We start from the raw sequence: 17,765 nt of genomic DNA on the forward strand, positions 1-17,765 counted from the left end.
ACGATGATTTCGATCGGATTTAATCGCGTTTCACTTACAGTCACGCCGTTTCTACTTGTCACCTATGGGCGACGGCAATTTGGGATCCCTGGCACGCATAAAGCTCACGAATGGTGTAACATATGTGGATATAACACCCCACGATGCTTCGTAGGGGTTGTTGTCACCATCGGTGGCTATGTCCGTTTTGTCATTGGAATTTGATGATCCACCACCCCGTTGGGGCTAGCTACATAAATATTTGCCTGGTAATCCCTTCATGGATCCACTTGCCTCCTCGACAGTGTAATTCCCTTCGTTCCATCTTCTATATCACACCCTTTCATTTTATCGCCAGCCTCGTCAACGATGCTTTACGATTTGCGTTTTCAAATAAAAGTCCCCATCCTGGTGGCTTCACTGTAATAAAGACACGATTCCACGATTACGATTTTGGTCTGTATACAGCTTTTATCTGTATTTTCTATATTTGCTCCTTAATACTTGTGCCGTACGAGCGTTAACTGCCAGTGCGCTGTATATATTTATTTATTTATTTATTTATAGTTTTCAATTATTGCTACAATTATTGCTGTTACAAATTGATCCAATGGTTCGTTCAACTTGGGAAACCAAATATCTATCTTGAGGAATCAGTTACTTTTATTGGATGAACGTCATCTTTATTTTTTTTCTAACTTGTTGTAAGTATTAACCGCGACATGGTGATTTTATAAGCAATCGTACATTCAGATACTTGAAATACTTTAATTTAGTTTTTAATATTTGGTAATACTCGACATTACAAGTGGCACAGGCTTCCTGCAAATTTTGTTTCATTGGAACGATTTTCTACAAGAAACAAAAATTTCTACAAACACCATAGGCAATAAATCAAGAGAATAATTCTCTTACGGGAGTATGTAGCGACAATGGAGAGAAACATAAAAGTTATTAATCATGTCTCGATGACTCTGTGTCACAACAGACGAAGTCACTGCATTATACATGATCATCGTTTTAAATAGGATTAGATGGGGACTTGCAGAATTTACTGACATATGCTACCCTCTAATGATATATTATACCATAATACTAGCGCCAACAAATGTCTATACACTGTCATAAAGTACCCAAATAAAACTATGAAATAAAATAGAAAAATATTAGTTCATTTTATATCATAGTAAAATAATATTTTCCTGTTTTATTTAATATTTGTATTTATTTCTTCCTTTAAATATCTGAGCGGTAGATGCTAACAGACAGACATCAAACCGATCGACTTAAGTTACTACTAGGGGAACGTGCCTCTTTACCATATGGTAACGATCCTGTTTATTATTTTACGGAGGTTCACTGCACTTGTCGAAAGGGTAATCCGTACCTGCTGTTGTCCGAAAGATAAGGGTGTAAATAGGGTTCAGCCTTGTTAATGAAATTAATGCACCATGAAATCGTTGACCATGACCCTAGTTTCCATCCATGACCTGAGTTTTATTACCCATAACGACTTTTATTCACGAAGAAGAATACTATTGTTCATTTCAACTTCACCTACCATATTTTAAAAAGGAAATAATCGTATAGTTATTCATTTTATTGGATCCCCAAGACCCAAGACATACGGTACTCGTTTAAAAATTGCATTAATTGAATGCAGGTATTTTTTTAAATGATTACTACGATAGCTAATAGTAATTAATTATATTCAGATACTTAATAATAATTATTAAAACTTAATAATAATTATACTTTTATATACATTTCTAGGTGTTATATAGACAATGTAGCAAAATAATAATTAAACTGCGGATGTTTATACAAGTTGACATTTTTATAACGCGATTAGAAAAGTGGAACCTATTATGCTATTTTATATATTTTATATACTTTTGCGTGTAATATGCATTCTGTACATTTCTGTGCCTTCAAATTTCCCATGAACACATCCATAATCTACTAATTATGACATCTAAAAATAATAATAATATGTCTAAAAATTCTTACTGAAACGAGATCCGAACGCATTATTCTAAATCCACTGGTCCTGTTATTGCTTCAACCAAAGAAGACTACCGCTATCATCGAATCAAAGAGGCAACGTCAATCACCAGAGGCTTGAATGAATATTTTCTTGCTCGAGAACAAATCCAAAAGTCGTGGAATTAATTTAGCCGCGAGACCAGTGCACGACGATCCTCCACGTCAAAGTGTCGTCGTTATCAACGTCCCGCTCACTTCTCAGCTGACATATCGTAAATCGTGGATCGACGTGTTGCCGCAAAAAAATCGTTCCAGTGCAAGAGAGATCGTAGCTGTTTTCTCCTGCAATCTCCAGGAAAATGAACGCCATAAATAAGCACGGTCGGCCAATAATTCCGTCGCGATCGAGCAACAAGAGTTTTTCATCGGTGCAGGCAGAATGGGGTGGCAGACGCGGCTAAAAGTAGCGATAGGGCCGACTCTGTTCGTTCTTTGTTCGATTTTACTACATTCTTTGTCAACTAATAATATTAGTAAATTGACAAATTACAAATGATACATTATACAAGATTACATAGGATTATTATTATATATAGGAGTCCCATATATAATTCTGTAACTTGACTTGTACAATTTCATGAATAATGTTAGTATAATTCTGCAAACGAGGAACAAAGTTAATGAAATGATCTTCTTATTCTAGCTTTATGCTATTTTCTACATACATCTAGTAATTGTAATTATAATTGTCACACAAAAAAGTGTATAGCCTTAGTACAAGTTAATGTAAACACCAATGATAGTTCTGGTCCATTTCGAATCTAAAAGAACCTGTAATGATTCTTCACAATCAGCTCCGTTTGCAAATCTGCAACAATTTTCCTTTACGATTAATATTCTTTAAATACTTACAATATATATATTTTTTTTTATATATTTTTTAAGGAATTTGGTCGACATGAAAGATCATATTGAAAAGTTTTTCGCCGAAAGACCTGAGAAATTCTGGAAGGATGAAATGTTCAAGTTGTGTGAAAAATGGAAGAAGGTTGTGGAAGAAAATAGCACCAGCGTAATTCAATGAACGTATATCGAATCGAAATGTAAATCACTCAATATTAAATCGAATGGTTGAGGGAACGATCGTGTAATCTTAATTGAATTTAATTACTAAGATCAAGAGACGTATGTAACTACTGTCTTATTTTATATAAATACTATCCGATTACATCGTCCTTTTATAAAGCGACGTGATACTTTCATTTCATAAAATATAGCAAGGTGGAGGAACGAGTAAAAAGTAAAAAGTAAAAGCTCAACACGCGGACGTGTTGATCCCATCGCTAGCGGCAAGGGTAAAAGCACGATTGTAGGGGAGGTGGAGGAGACGATGTCGATGGTAGGAGGATAGTACGACGCGTTTTGTAATCAAATCTAAAATTCCCAACGCGGAGGAACCCGATGAAAGAGTAACCAACGAACACAATCGAATCGGGCTACGAGCTTGTCACTCGACTTCGAATAAGCGACCACTGTCCTACGCTGTCTACGTGTAGTTATCTGCACACCTTTAGCCTTCCTTCCGCTACGGCTCAACCTCAGATTTCCCTTGGGGCTGGAAAAAGACAGAAAAAAAGAAAGGAAGAACTATCGCACCCCTTTTACCCTTCAAATGAGTTAAAACAACGCGCAAACCCCTAAACTTTGGAATTATCAGAAAAATTGATTTTTCTGATTATAAGAAAAATGATATTTCTTTTAAATTGACTGGACATTTGTTTCATTCGATTTCTATAACCGTATTTTTTTTTTTGTATTTCTGATTGGTTGCATGCGATTCGAAAGATTCATAGGAATTGACGCGTTTGCGTAACTGGTATAGGTATACGGACAATAAGATCCGCTGTCACTCATTTTTTTAACTTAAATCACGATTTCGTATTAGGATCATAAAATTAACAAGGAGGTTGATGTCTGATAACTATATGTACGTGTCTATATATACTGTGTATTTATATACATATGCGAACATACATATTACATGTAAATGCATTGATTTTAACACTAACGTATAAATTATTTTCGCCACTGTGAAGGGTAAGGTTTGGGAAAAATTATAATTCAAACGATCTCAAGATGGCGGTAATAAAAAAAGAAAGAAGAGGAGTCTGGTAAAAGTCATCTTGATAACTTCTTCAAAAACATCGAAATTGCGTTGCATACCAACGCATGTATTTCCAAATTATTATATTTTAGACTTTGGCCCAAGTACGACCTAGCCTCAAGTTTCAGGCTTGGTTTACGACGAATTCAATATTGTTTCAGTCAATGCTTCCCTCTATTGAATAGAACTTGTAAATATATATTTCATAAGTTAAAGGAAACATAGAAAGAAACTTGAGAATCAAATTTGAAAAATGCAAGCATGAAACTTCGCAAATTAATCCTCTTCATTAGCTTCTTTTGTTAATGACAATTTGTTCGATTTGTAGGCAATGAAACACTATCACCACGTAGCTATAAAAAATCGAACTAATCGTTATGGATATCTTTGTCACAAACTATTGCTCTCCTTGTTTAACGCTAGAAATATGTCTTCGTCGTACATTATCGCCCCTCTTTGACTCTTGACATACATAAATTGCAGTTTCTTTGATCTTAGATAGATAGCAGCACATAACCCGTCCAAAATCGCGCTCCTTGCCCTGGAACGAATATCGGACGAGCCGTGTGCTGCTATCATCTATCCGATATTGGAGGAACTGCAACTTAGAGTATGTAACGATAGATGACAGCATATGACTTGTCCGTAGACGAAGAGGGGCGATAGTGTGCGAAAAAGACATGTCTAGTATCAAACGATGAGAGCAATAGTGTGTTAGGAAGATAACAATAGCTATTAATTCCACTTTTCACCACTGCATTGTGATAGTATTTTACTATTCACAAATTTTTTTTTTTTTTATTTATTTATTTGTTGAAATTACAATCAATTCTCGCGTTGAGAATTTTCAGTAATTTTTCTGGTGTGGCGCAGTGACATGGCTGTTTATTTATAATAAGTTAATATTTATTATAGATAAGTATAATTTATAAGTATTATAAGTAAGTGAATATGCTTAATTTGGATAACTAAATGAATCTAGCGTTTAGGTCTAGCGGATAGTGCCTCTTCAGCCTGCGAATCTGGTCCGTCGTATCAAGTAGTCCAGTGATTAGGGGGTTTCGGTGTTTGTTGACTCTTTTGCTATATCTGTCGCTATATTTTGCTATTTCCTCTTTGACTGTGGGTATCTTGAGGTCGCGGTGGATTGTTTTTATTATTAAGGATCTTAGCATTTTCGATTGGAAGCGTTGAAGTATTTCAATGTTGGAGGTACTTGCTGTTCCCCATAATTGGATTCCGTAGGTCCAGACAGGTTTTATTACGGTCTTGTAGAGGGTAGTTTTATTCTGTATGTTTAGTTTGGAGCGTCGGCCCGTGAGCCAATAGAATTTTTTTAGTTTGTCCTTTGGTTGCTTCGTTTTATCTGAGATGTGTTTTTTCCACGTTAGTCTCCTGTCCAGGGTCATGCCCAGGGACTGAGTCCCTGCTAGGAAACTATTCACAAATTGAACAAATTTTCATTAGTAAAATACACTGATTAAAAGGATTAATTTGCGAACTTTTATGATTGCGTATTTTGAATTAGCTCCTTAACTTTCTTTTTACATTCCTTTCAACGTACGAAGTGTGTGTATAAAGATTTACAAATTGTAGTTAATCGACGGAAACACTTATAACCAATTATATATGACTAAGGCCAGGAAGAATTGTTAGACAAATTATTCTAATTACATATTACATTAATCTCGAATTATTCCTTAGGTCCTAGGTTATCCTTTAAGCTCTTAAATGTTAAAAAACTTCGCTTATGAGCTGAGAGATTTAAATTTTTAATCTTCGCCATCTGCTGATTGAACATTATTAAACGTTACTTACATGATTTACAAAAGTAATTATTTTATATATGTCGTAAATCGTTGTTTCTATTGCAACTACTAATGAAACTGTATGTCGGCATTCGTTTATTCCAGAACAAAATTAAATGAGTTATAGGGAGTGTAGAATGAAGAAGGCTTCCAATATTACGCTCATGTGCAATGTGTGTAATACGTAACATTTCAAAGAAATGCATGCTCTTAAGAAACAGTAATTTAAAAACTATTTTTTTCTTTAATATGCATCTGGATGCAACATACAAAATAAGTACTAAATAAAGAATATAATGATAATACTGAACATATTGATATTAATACATAGTTTCCATTATAAATCTTATAAATAATTACTATAATTTATGAATTTAATACAAAACATTTAATTGTTTCTCTAACCAAATGGGAATATAACTTAAATACGGAATTTACAAAATATCTAATAAAGAATTTGTTGTTCTTTAATATTTAAACATTACAGGTTCATACAATTTTTATATTTTAAAGTAATAACTTTAGGTATTTAATATAATTTCCTGTATATAAATCTTATTTTAGTAAAGACCACTTGAGTTGTTCTTTCGCAGATTGTAAAACCTAGAACAAAAACAAAATATTTAATGACACAAATGAAAATCCTATGAAAGATTGTTGATAGTTCTGCATTTCAGAATCACAAAAACTTACAATCAGAGACTATGCGAAGAATGTAGAATGATGCATGAACACAAAATAAAAAAATCGAAAATGTTTCTATGTGGTAAATGGACATAAACTTTGTTATGCCATTAAATCAATTAAATATTTTATACCTAATATTAAATATTACCTGTGCGACTGTTTGTTCCCCAAGTGGGATATCATCTGTTCTTAATGCCACCCTTTGAACCACGCTCGAGGCATCAGCATCAAGAATAATTCTGAAAAGTTTCAAATTTTTATTTCTCTTTTTATTAATGTTAGCATATTGTTTAAACACTTTTATTTACCCTCCATCACAAATTTCATCCATTGCTAACATGACTATGTCTAAGCTGTCTAAAACAGCTTTTCTTTCAACATTTTTTCTTAAAATTTGACTCACTGAATCATATAAACAATTTAATACACTCATTAAGATCAGCTAAAATAAAATTCAAGAATTAAAATATAACAATATCTTCTATTACTAATATAACTGAATATTTAGGGTTTGCGCATACCTCATTTTCATGAGAACTTCCCATAACATAAAAGAATAAATCTACGTTACTTCTATAAACACATGTTAAACCATCCAGCATTATAATTTCTGCATTTGCTCTGTGCGTTTTGTTGAAAAGATTTTTTTCAAACGTTTTCTGTTCCTTCGATGTAAGAAATATGAGTTTGTCATAATATTTAGCTAATATTCTGTTACCATCATTGTCCAAAATGACCATACCCTTGACGGTATAAAGTGTTGGTTCCTATAAATATACAATATATGTGTAAAAATATCTTGCTAAATCATAACTTATTAAAAAATCTTTCTCATGTATGCACCCATATAGGACTCAAATATGATTTCGTTTAATAATTACACATGTTACGCAGTGTTACACTGCATTGAAAGAGGTTAGAAAACACTCTCATTTAATCATCTTTAATAAATGGGGACAAATACGGAAAGCAAACTTAAAATCAGTAGAAATCATACGCGTTGCTGAAATTCGCGATCCTGGTCACTCCGAAGCATTGGAGAGAGGTTATGCTGTACAACTTTCGATGATCCAGCACGATTCATGATTACGATTGCACGAGACGATACTTATATCAAGAATATATTAACAATAAGTGCACTTTGCTACCAAATCTATATAAAAAAATGTAGCATACGCATTAAGAAACCTACCAATAACTGACCATCCATGTTTATGTCAAGCTTGACGTGTCACTGCCCACACTACTACTACACTACGTAAATCATGCTGTTTTCCAGCCAATTAATTCAATCGCCGAATAGGTTAAACTAATTGTAAAATTTGTCATTTCTAAAGAAGTATCTTTACTACATGTTGCAACTCTTTAATTTTAGTTCCTATACTTACATCGCATTTGCTTATAATCTGGATGCAAACTAATAAAGGAATTGGTTGTAAATAACTTAGTAGATATAAAAAAAAATTTCATTTATATGAAAATCAAAATTAACCAATTAAATCGCACATATATGTAAATTCATTATTTACAATTTTACATAATTTTATAAAATGATTATGTTGCAAAAATATATGATACATCTTCATTATATATATTATAATTTATTATTATGTATAGATATTTTCAATTATTATACATTAAGATTTAAATATTCAGTCGAAACACTATTTAAATTTTAGCTACTTCCTTCTTTTTTATCACATTTGAATATTTCCTAAAAAATTCAGGTCCATCCCATTTTCCGCTGTAAATTATAATAATTTATGAAGGTCTATACTTTTTCCATGCGAAAATCGCAAACTTATTCCTAATTTACAACAAATTTACCGAATCATTAAGGTCCAATATAAAAGCGGGAATACGTAGGCTTTTAGTATAAACGTGAAATAATATTCTCGACCTTGATTTATGGGGAATGTTTCCAACGGTTGCAAATTATAATCAAATTCTGCCAAAATACACTTGCTATAACCAGTAACTAAAGGACAGGATGAATAACCATTGTAGGCCATAATCATTGGTTTACCAGCCAAGTCATCCATAATATTTTTATACAATACTTTTCCCTGAGCAGCTGTGAAAAGAAAAATCTGAAATAAACTATAGTTCAACAATTATTAAAGAATGATACAGTACCTATTGCTGCCATAGTTTTAGAGTTTGGTGCGCTAATACAATCTCCGATTCCGTATATGTTCGAGTACTTTGTATGACGTAGAGTTTTAGGATCAACTGACAAAAATCCTACTTCGTTTGTTAATGAAGAATGTTTTTTCAAAATATCAGGTGGGCCCATTGGTGGACATACATGAAGTAGTGAATACTAAATGGAAAGATATTGTAAATTGTAATTATATATTACACACATATATAAGCTCACTTTATATAAAAAATAAAGATATACTTTTTCAACAAATGTTTCATTTGATCCATCTAATTTTTGAAATACTGCTTCTTCTGTAGCTGGATCTATCTTTATCAGATTAGTTTGAACATTTACAGTAATATTCCTTCTTTTGCAAACATCCCAAAGAGCATCAGCATATTTTTTAACTCCAAATATAACTGGTAAAGCAGTGTTATACACAACCTTTATATTATCGCGTACTTTTTGCTTTGGAAAAAAAATAAATATGAACATATGCATACTGAGATTTAAGAGATATTATAATTATTTACATTTCGAAAATACTCTTCTGCAATATATGCAATCTTTTGAGGTGCTCCAGGACACTTAACAGGACTGTTTGGAAAAGTAAATATTGCAGTACCACCCTTGGTTCTTGTAATTTTTGGAAACACATTTATAACAGTCTCAGGTCCATAAATCGAGCAAACACCTGACATATTATCTTTAAGACTTTCTATTAAACCTGGTATCTATATGTATAAAACAAAAAATTAATTTTTTTATTTATTAGTTAAAAGGTATAAAATATCTTGTCCAACCTCACTTTTTCCCAATGTAATTGCAAACCCATTGCAATGATCATGATTTCATATTGAACAGTATCTCCATTGCTCATAGTCACTTGATTATGTGGTGGTTCAAAACTCATTACATTTTCTTGAAACCACTTAGCATTCTTTGGTAGAGTATCTTTCATTAACTTTTTTGAATGTTCAAAAGATCTTATGCCACCGCCGATCAAAGTAAACATTGGCTGATAATAATGTATCTATAAAATATTACTCTGCATTATTTATATACCATAAAATACTTTATTTAATTATAAAAATATTCAATATTTTTATTATTCAAATAAAAATTTGACAAAAGATGTTTTACTTCATTTGGTTCTATTATAACAACTTGGTCTTTAAATGTATCAGCGAATTTTGCAGCCATGCTACAACCTCCAGTACCACCACCCACTACTAATACTTTACACCTAAAGCATTTTTCATTAACATTAATATTGACATGATTGTGAGATTTTTAACATATCTAACCTAGATCCTGCTTTTATAAATAAGAATACTTACGAATGATGAATATCTCTATATCCATTCTTGATTACTATCTGTCTTTTCAATCTCCAAATATTTAAACAAGACATAGTATGACGTAGGTTCTTAATATGACTCATTCCTAAATTCAACAAAGATGGTTTGATTAAATTATGAAAACATATATAAAATGAATATACTTAACTATGAAAGAGATGTAAACTTGTAAATTATAAATCACTGTATCATCTTAATTAATTGATCAGAGTAATAATGCAGATAATAATACAAAAGACTTCTATAGTAAATCATAAAAAATGATCATAATCTCTATTACGTTGAAGAACGTAAAAGATATATTTTTGAATATTGGGACAACATACCTGTGTCTTTATAACAGAAACGTCAATTAAAGGTGATATATTCTCGTTGAAATTTATAGAGTAACTATAGTTTGAATTATATATACTTTTTCAACCATAAATGAATAATACACAGACAAAATCTACTTTTTAAAGTCAGAGATTTATAAAGTGAAAATACATAACAGTAATCATGACAGACTGATACTGATATTGCATTAATACGACATCGATATTTATTAACACCGCTGTACGAGTTTTAATCGTATATCGAATTGTATCGAAATATCAGAAATCGATCTCTTCGTATCGATATGGATCTCGTACTAGAAACAATCGATTTCTTCGTACGAATATAGATCTCATTTCAAAAAGAAATACCTTTACGGAAATTTGAGTAACGATTTAAAACTTATTATTTAATATTACTAAATAATTAATATATAATTGAAAAGCTTCATTTAATATTGAACAAAAATACTTTTATTTTTTTTCGGTCCTTTAAAATATATACTATATGTCGGAGTCAGGTTGGCATTTTGGGGCGTTCGATGAACCTTTACTTACTTTACCGTCGCGAATGTAGCCAATATTTATCAGTACGAATGTGGACACTACAAGAGGCTATGAGTCATAGTAATGGGATGGTCGAGATGATGGTGACAACAAATTCAGGTTCGATAACGAATCTACGATCCACGGGAGGACAAGTATCAACGTACTACTCGATTCGGATAACTCAATCGGCAATTCGTCCAACGACTCTAACACTCTAACTCTAACTCCCTTAATCCCCGCTTCTCGGGTTAATCTTTGTTTTTAAGGAGAGCCATATAATCGTTTCATACCTCTATCAGGTACATGTCCCTTCCGTGACCGTGGCTACGTCCGGTAACCTGCCATGTCACTTCGAGCCCAAACTCATCATTATAAAGTTTGGAACATTAAGACTATTTCTTATTTTTATTACTTTAGGACGGCTATAGTAAAAGTCTGGACTAGTGTATTGGGGTTTTCCCCCACTTCCCGACGGGAAATCCCGTTGTCTTTCCGAAGCCATGCGGGGAACGAAAGCCGAAGCTTTTCCTTGGAAATTTTGGGAACATCCTCTAGTACTTTAGCCTAGATTTTATCATAGCTGTAATTGTTTAAAATTTGTGATAGCGAGATTGGATTCGAGGTGACAATTGGTCGCCGAACGTAGCCACGGTCACGAGATAAACGTTTTGCCTAACGGAGGTCTGGAGTGGTTGTATGGGTTTTCCGAGAAGTGTGATTGTGGCGGCATGCGGCCTGGAGAGCGGGCCTAGCTACGTGTGAGGTTGTCTCGGAGGTGCCGATACAATGGGACATACATTGTAACAATAACCAAACTCCAGGTAGAAACTGCCTAGCAACAGCGTTCGGAACCTTCTCCATACTTCTAACGAGTGCGTATCGAATTGCAGACGAGGCTGGCATTCGTGCGATTGCCTTGGAGAGTGACACATCGAACATTTTCGTCAATCGTATTTTGCGCGTAAGATTATTTTTTACGCTTAGTAAAAAGTTACTTCGTTGGCCGTGAATTCATTTGAACCCAACAAAAACATTGTTAATAGTGTTCATTAAATTCATTATTCGTAAATCATATTATTCATTAATCCTACTATTCGTTAAGCTCATTATTCATTAGACTTATTATCTGTTAAACTTAATTATTCGTACAATTTATTATTCACTAACTTCATTGTTCATCAAATTTATTATTCATTAGACTTATTATTTGTTAAGCTTTGTGTCTTGTATATAGTCTTGTATATACGTGTACATATAATCTCGGCTTTGTGAAACGATGGCTAGTCCACGCGAAGAGTTGTCACGCGCCCAAAATTCCGATTTTAACCCGACATCAGAAGTGGGATCAGAACCGCTTAAAGTGATACAAGAGCAGATGGCCTTTATGCGCGAGTTAATTCAAACGCTAGTGCAAAAGCCGATGGAGCAAGTGCCGAGTGCGGAACCTGTGAGTCTAGTGTTACCACGTTTTAACCCCGAAGTAGTGCGCGATCGTTAGTGTGATTATGGGAAAAAGGCCTCTACAAGACGACGAGTTATATCTCGCTATAAGTCGTGCTCTAGAGGGTACAGCAGTACAGTGGTTTACGCAAGTTCCGGTCAGTGGTCTTACTTGGACACGGAACATTTTCTTGCGCGTTATGGTGGCACGGAGACGGCAACCTCATTGCTAACGAGAATATTCAACGAACAACCACTGAAGGACGAAACCACGGGGACTTTTGGTAACCGTCTTCGCTCCCTTCTGTCGGCGAAATGGGGAGATCCAATCCACGCCGAATTAATCAACGCTGTCGTCCTCCTACGACTGATTTCGCATGACCAGCGTGTCGAACGGATAGCACTTACGAATGATATCCAGACTCAGGATCAATTCTATAAGGAAATGAGAGCTCTCTCTTACGCGAGGAAGAGACCGGTACCTTCGTCAAATAATCCACCGGCGGAACCAGAAGCTAAACGAAGCACAGGCCGTCAGTTTTTCGGATTAAGTGTGTGGCGGATCGGTATCAATAGGACGCAGACAGGTTGAGGCATCAACGCGGCGCAACACCTCCCGGGCGATCCGCTGGTACCAACCGCCAACACTAGAGGCTACGACGACAACGAGTCTGTCTAACTCGCTAGTGGTCGAATATACGAGCGATTGATACAAATACCGCACCTAGCGAGACTCCTTCTACGTCTAAGGCAGGGACTACCGGGCATAGCCTTACTGACGAGTCCACCGGTAGTCCCGGGACGAAACGCACAACTCTCTTTTCATCCGCCACAAGTGCTACCGCTGTGGTGCTTCCGGACATAGGAGAACGGAGTGTCACGCGAAAACCCCAAACTAGGAAGGAGCAGGATATACGAAATCCAAAGGAAAAACGACCAGCCGCATCGTCGAAGGTGACTTGCTTCAAATGCCATGAGGAGGGACATATCGCGTCTAATTGTCCATCATTGCGGAAAAGAAGCCACGATTCTGTCACGTAAAGTTGGTACTTGGGTTGTAGTAAGAAGGCTGAGTCGTAACCCAACTACTAATTTTCCTTTATAAAACTTTATTATAAATGTTAACACTTACAAAATAACACCGAACCGGAGAAAAGGGGTTGTATGAATACAGCAACTAGAAGAAGAACCAAGAACTGCCCGAGCTGGGTGAAGTCTCGGTTTATATACGTTTTGGTTTTAGGATGTTAAGGGGCTAGGTGTAGGTTATGATGTGGAAAAGTGTCTGAAGATCGGGGGTCCATATCCTATCTCTGATGTGGACTAAAGTGCGTCACAGTCTTGGTGTATGCTATGGTGTTAAGGTGGTGATGTGTCCAAAAGTGTCCGAAGGTCGGCGGTCGATGTCTTATCACTGATGTAAGTTGAGATGTGATTGATGTCACAATTCCATTGACGAACGCCGGATCGACTCCTGTGTAGTGGAAGCTCCGGCTGGTAGATTAAGCCATCTGAGTGAGTTGTATCCATTTTACTTTGATTCTGGGGCCGAGTGTTCGTTAATTAAAGAGTCCTTAGCCTCGAAATTTTTGGGTAAAAGAATAACCGATATAGTAGTGATGCGGGGAATCGGGAATACTTGTATTAAGAGTACACTTCAGATTTTGTCCACTGTTTGTATTAATGGTCTTACATTGGAGATAGTTTTTCATGTCCTTGCTGATGATTACTTAAAATACGATATCATGATTGGTCGCGAGATTTTAAGCCAAGGATTCGACGTAAAGTTCACGCAAGATAGCCTCGTTATTTGTAAAACAAAGATCATTAACGCCCGTGGTAAAGTCGCGGAAGATGCGGTCGACATTAACGTGGTTGACACTGATGCGATCGGTAACGATAAAGATCGATTAATCTCTGTTCTCGAAAAATTTAAGGAATCATTCATTACGGGTTTCCCGCGTACTCGCGTCAGTACGGGCCAGTTAGAAATACGGCTAATTGATCCCAACGTCACCGTGCAAAGAAGCCCTTACAGGCTTAGCGAGGCAGAGCGAAGAATAGTACGCGAGAGAATAGACGAATTAATTAGAGCAAAAATTGTAAGGCCTAGTAATTCGCCGTTCGCGAGCCCCATGATACTCGTGAAGAAGAAGGATGGCTCAGACAGATTGTGTGTAGACTTTCGAGCGCTAAATAAAAATACGGTCGCGAATCGGTATCCCTTACCCCTTATTGCTGATCAAATCGCGAGATTGCAGAGTGCGAGATACTTCATTAGCCTGGACATGGCCAGCGGATTTCACCAGATTCCCATTCATCCTAACTCGACGGAATATACAGCGTTCGTTACCCCCGACGGTCAATACGAATACGTAACGATGCCGTTTGGATTGAAAAATGCACCAGCCGTTTTCCAGAGAGCCATTTTCAAAGCCTTAGGCGACCTCGTTTATTCATATGTCGTTGTTTATTTGGACGACGTTCTAATAATTGCCGACTCAATAGACCAAGCTCTAGAAAGGTTGCACGTTGTACTAAACACCCTAGTAAACGCCGGATTTTCTTTTAATTTCGCTAAATGTTCCTTTCTGAAGACGTCGGTACTTTATTTCGGATATGTAATTCATAACGGAGAAGTTCGTCCAAATCCGGGAAAAATACAAGCTTTGAATTTTTTTCCTGCACCGTCGACCGTCACACAGCTTAGGCAGTTCATAGGTTTGGCCTCTTACTTCCGAAAATTTATTCCTAAATTTTCACAAGTAATGAAACCCTTGTATGCACTCACTTCTAGTAGCAAACACATAACTTGGACGGATAGGCACGAAAAGATAAGATAAAAGGTGTTTTCCGTCCTGACCGACGCGCCGGTGTTAATGATATTTGACCCCAATCATCCCATAGAACTGCATACCTACGCTAGTTCGGGGGGGTATGGGGTTTTAATGCATAAGGTCGAGGGGAAAAACAGAGTCATTGAATACTATAGTAAAAGGACCAGTTCCGCGGAATCCAGATATCATTCGTACGAACTAGAGACATTAGCGGTAGTAAGCGCCGTCAAGCATTTCCGACACTATTTACATGGGCGGAAATTCCTAGTTGTTACCGATTGTAATTCTTTGAAAGCCTCCAGCAACAAAGTAAATTTAAACGACCGGGTTTATAGGTGGTGGGCTTATTTGCAAACATTTGATTTCGACATCATATATCGAGAGGGTAAACGAATGGCCCATGTAGATTTCTTTTCGCGAAACCCCGTAGACTCGAACCACTGTATGATCAACAAAATCGCAGAGAAGGAGATTAATCTAGCCGAGATCTCCGAAGACTGGCTATTAGCGGAACAACGTCGCGATCCACAAATTGTAGAAATCGTTAATAAAATACAGAACGATGAGCTTGCGGACGATATCGCGAACACCTACGAGTTACGATCCGGTACCCTTTACCGTAAGGTACAACGAAAAGGCAGAACCCTCTGCTTACCTATCGTTCCGAGAGGCTTTAGATGGTCATTAACCATGTGTATCAGTCAATTATGCACTTAGGTTGGGATAAAACGCTCGAGAAACTCTACGAGTATTACTGGTTCGAGGGAATGGCGAAGTATGTTCGTAAACTCGTCGAGAACTGCCATGCTTGTCGAGTTTCGAAGGCTAGTTCAGGTAAAATACAAGCTGAACTACATCCCATACCTAAGACCGGCATACAGTGCACATGGACATCACGGGCAAGCTAAGTGGCAAAAATGATTCGAAAGAGTATGTCATCGTCTTGGTCGATGCCTTCACGAAATTCGTGTACCTACATCATACTCGCAAGTTGGATTCGCTTAGCGTTATCAAAGCACTTAAGTCCGCTATATTTTTGTTCGGTAGTCCCTGTCGGATAATAGCAGATCAGGGAAGATGCTTTACGGGCCGGGAATTTCAAGAGTTCTGTAAAAGCAAACAAAGTTCATTTGATTGCGACCGGTGCAAGGTAGGACAGGTAGAACGTGTTATGAGCGTACTAAAAAGTATGTTTACCACAGTAGAAACGACCGGGCGTTCATGGCAAGACGCGATCGCAGAGATACAATTGGCTTTGAACTGTACCACCAACCGTGCGACCAAATCGAGCCCTTTAGAGTTATTGATCGGTAGAGCAGCAAGACCATATGACTTATTACTACCTGATAATATCGAGGAAAAAGAAATAGACATCTCCAGTGTAAGGCAACAGGCAATAAAAGAAATGGAAACTAATGCTAGGTACGACAAAGAGAGATTCGACAAAACCAAAGCTAAAGTGGTTAGGTTTAATCTCGGTGATTTGATACTACGCCAAAATGAAGAAAAGAACCAGACAAAACTGGATCCAAAATTCAGGGGTCCATTTGCGATATCGGAGGTTCTGGAAGGAGACCAATATACCTTGAAAACACTGGATGGGAAAAGGTCATACAAGTACAGTCATGATATGTTAAGAAAAATGCCAGATAGTTGCATTCCTGTTGAGTTGGATGTCGATGGTGATGACGAGAACAGTGGCCATGGCGATGTGAGTACCCCGATCTCAGAGGATCGTAGGATTATATGAGGCCGGGTGCGGCCATGGGGTGGAGTTCAGTGTGGTCAAGCACTGGAAGCGACAATGTCACGAAGCTGGAGCTGGTCTAGTACCGACAGCGACAATGTCACGAAGCTGGAGCTGGTCTAGTATCGACAGCGACAATGTCACGAAGCTGGTTATGGAACGAACTTTGAGTGAATGTGCGATTCGAAGGATGAGACTCATTTGGGTGCAAAATCGAGAATGGTCCATCATGTCATTACGACTCGACTGATAACCCACAGGATGCAACTGGCACTTTGAATGCAAATCATAATGATACTAATCTTGTTTCCTTTTGTTTTGTTGTCGAAGGTACACCCGAGGACGTGTGACAGTCAGGACGGCCGTGTCGGAGATGAAAGGAAAGCCGAAGCCTTTCCTTGGAAATTTTTTGAACATCCTCTAGTACTTTAACCTAGATTTTATCATAGCTGTAATTGTTTAAAATTTGTGATAGCGAGATTGGGTTTGAGGTGACAATTGGTCGCCGAACGCAGCCACCGTCACGAGATGAACGCTTTGCCTAACGGAGGTCTGGAGTGCTTGTATGGGTTTTTCGAGAAGTGTGATTGTGGCGACATGCGGTCTCGAGAGCGGACCTAGCCACGTGTGAGGTTGCCTCGGAGGTGCTGATACAATGGGACATACATTGTATCAATAATCAAATTCCAGGCAGAGGCTGCCTAACAATGGGCGTTTGGAATCTTCTCAATGCTTCCAAACGAGTAT

The 17,765-nt window shown here is 36.7% G+C and overlaps 2 protein-coding genes across 7 annotated transcripts; both read right to left on the reverse strand.

Annotated features, from left to right (window-relative positions):
- Positions 1–6,161: 6,161 nt before the first annotated feature.
- LOC117217278 (coatomer subunit zeta-1) lies at positions 6,162–7,922 on the reverse strand. 6 transcript variants are annotated; one of them, XM_033464775.1, is made up of 7 exons: positions 7,817–7,922; positions 7,622–7,731; positions 7,146–7,391; positions 6,933–7,066; positions 6,773–6,863; positions 6,631–6,639; positions 6,382–6,540 (listed from the first exon to the last, which is right to left on the reverse strand). In XM_033464775.1, exons 2-7 carry the CDS (start codon positions 7,706–7,708, stop codon positions 6,493–6,495), a joined length of 615 nt encoding a protein of 204 aa, XP_033320666.1. In that variant the 5' UTR covers positions 7,709–7,731; positions 7,817–7,922; the 3' UTR covers positions 6,382–6,492. The 6 variants fall into 6 exon arrangements, with proteins under 6 accessions (XP_033320669.1, XP_033320667.1, XP_033320666.1 ...); XM_033464777.1 differs by lacking the exon at positions 7,622–7,731; XM_033464780.1 differs by having other exon boundaries at positions 7,506–7,884.
- A 287-nt stretch (positions 7,923–8,209) lies between these two features.
- On the reverse strand, positions 8,210–10,672 carry LOC117217277 (sulfide:quinone oxidoreductase, mitochondrial). Its single transcript, XM_033464773.1, has 9 exons — positions 10,458–10,672; positions 10,111–10,216; positions 9,914–10,016; positions 9,579–9,803; positions 9,304–9,504; positions 9,029–9,238; positions 8,761–8,947; positions 8,452–8,698; positions 8,210–8,368 (listed from the first exon to the last, which is right to left on the reverse strand). Exons 2-9 carry the CDS (start codon positions 10,212–10,214, stop codon positions 8,293–8,295), a joined length of 1,353 nt encoding a protein of 450 aa, XP_033320664.1. The 5' UTR covers positions 10,215–10,216; positions 10,458–10,672; the 3' UTR covers positions 8,210–8,292.
- Positions 10,673–17,765: the final 7,093 nt, after the last annotated feature.

Source organism: Bombus bifarius, unplaced genomic scaffold (assembly GCF_011952205.1).
Source record: "Bombus bifarius isolate JDL3187 unplaced genomic scaffold, Bbif_JDL3187 scf7180000007975, whole genome shotgun sequence".
NCBI lineage: Eukaryota > Metazoa > Arthropoda > Insecta > Hymenoptera > Apidae > Bombus > Bombus bifarius.

Coding starts and splice junctions, on each gene's coding strand:
- LOC117217278 (XM_033464775.1), bottom strand. CDS start 7,708: ATGAATCGTGCTGGATCATCGAAAGTTGTACAGCATAACCTCTCTCCA. Junction 7,067..7,145: donor GAAGTTCTCATGAAAATGAG/GTATGCGCAAAC, acceptor ATTTTATTTTAG/CTGATCTTAATGAGTGTATT. Junction 6,864..6,932: donor GATGAAATTTGTGATGGAGG/GTAAATAAAAGT, acceptor GAAACTTTTCAG/AATTATTCTTGATGCTGATG.
- LOC117217277 (XM_033464773.1), bottom strand. CDS start 10,214: ATGAGTCATATTAAGAACCTACGTCATACTATGTCTTGTTTAAATATT. Junction 9,505..9,578: donor TGCAATTACATTGGGAAAAA/GTGAGGTTGGAC, acceptor TTATACATATAG/ATACCAGGTTTAATAGAAAG. Junction 9,239..9,303: donor CAGAAGAGTATTTTCGAAAT/GTAAATAATTAT, acceptor TTTTTTCCAAAG/CAAAAAGTACGCGATAATAT.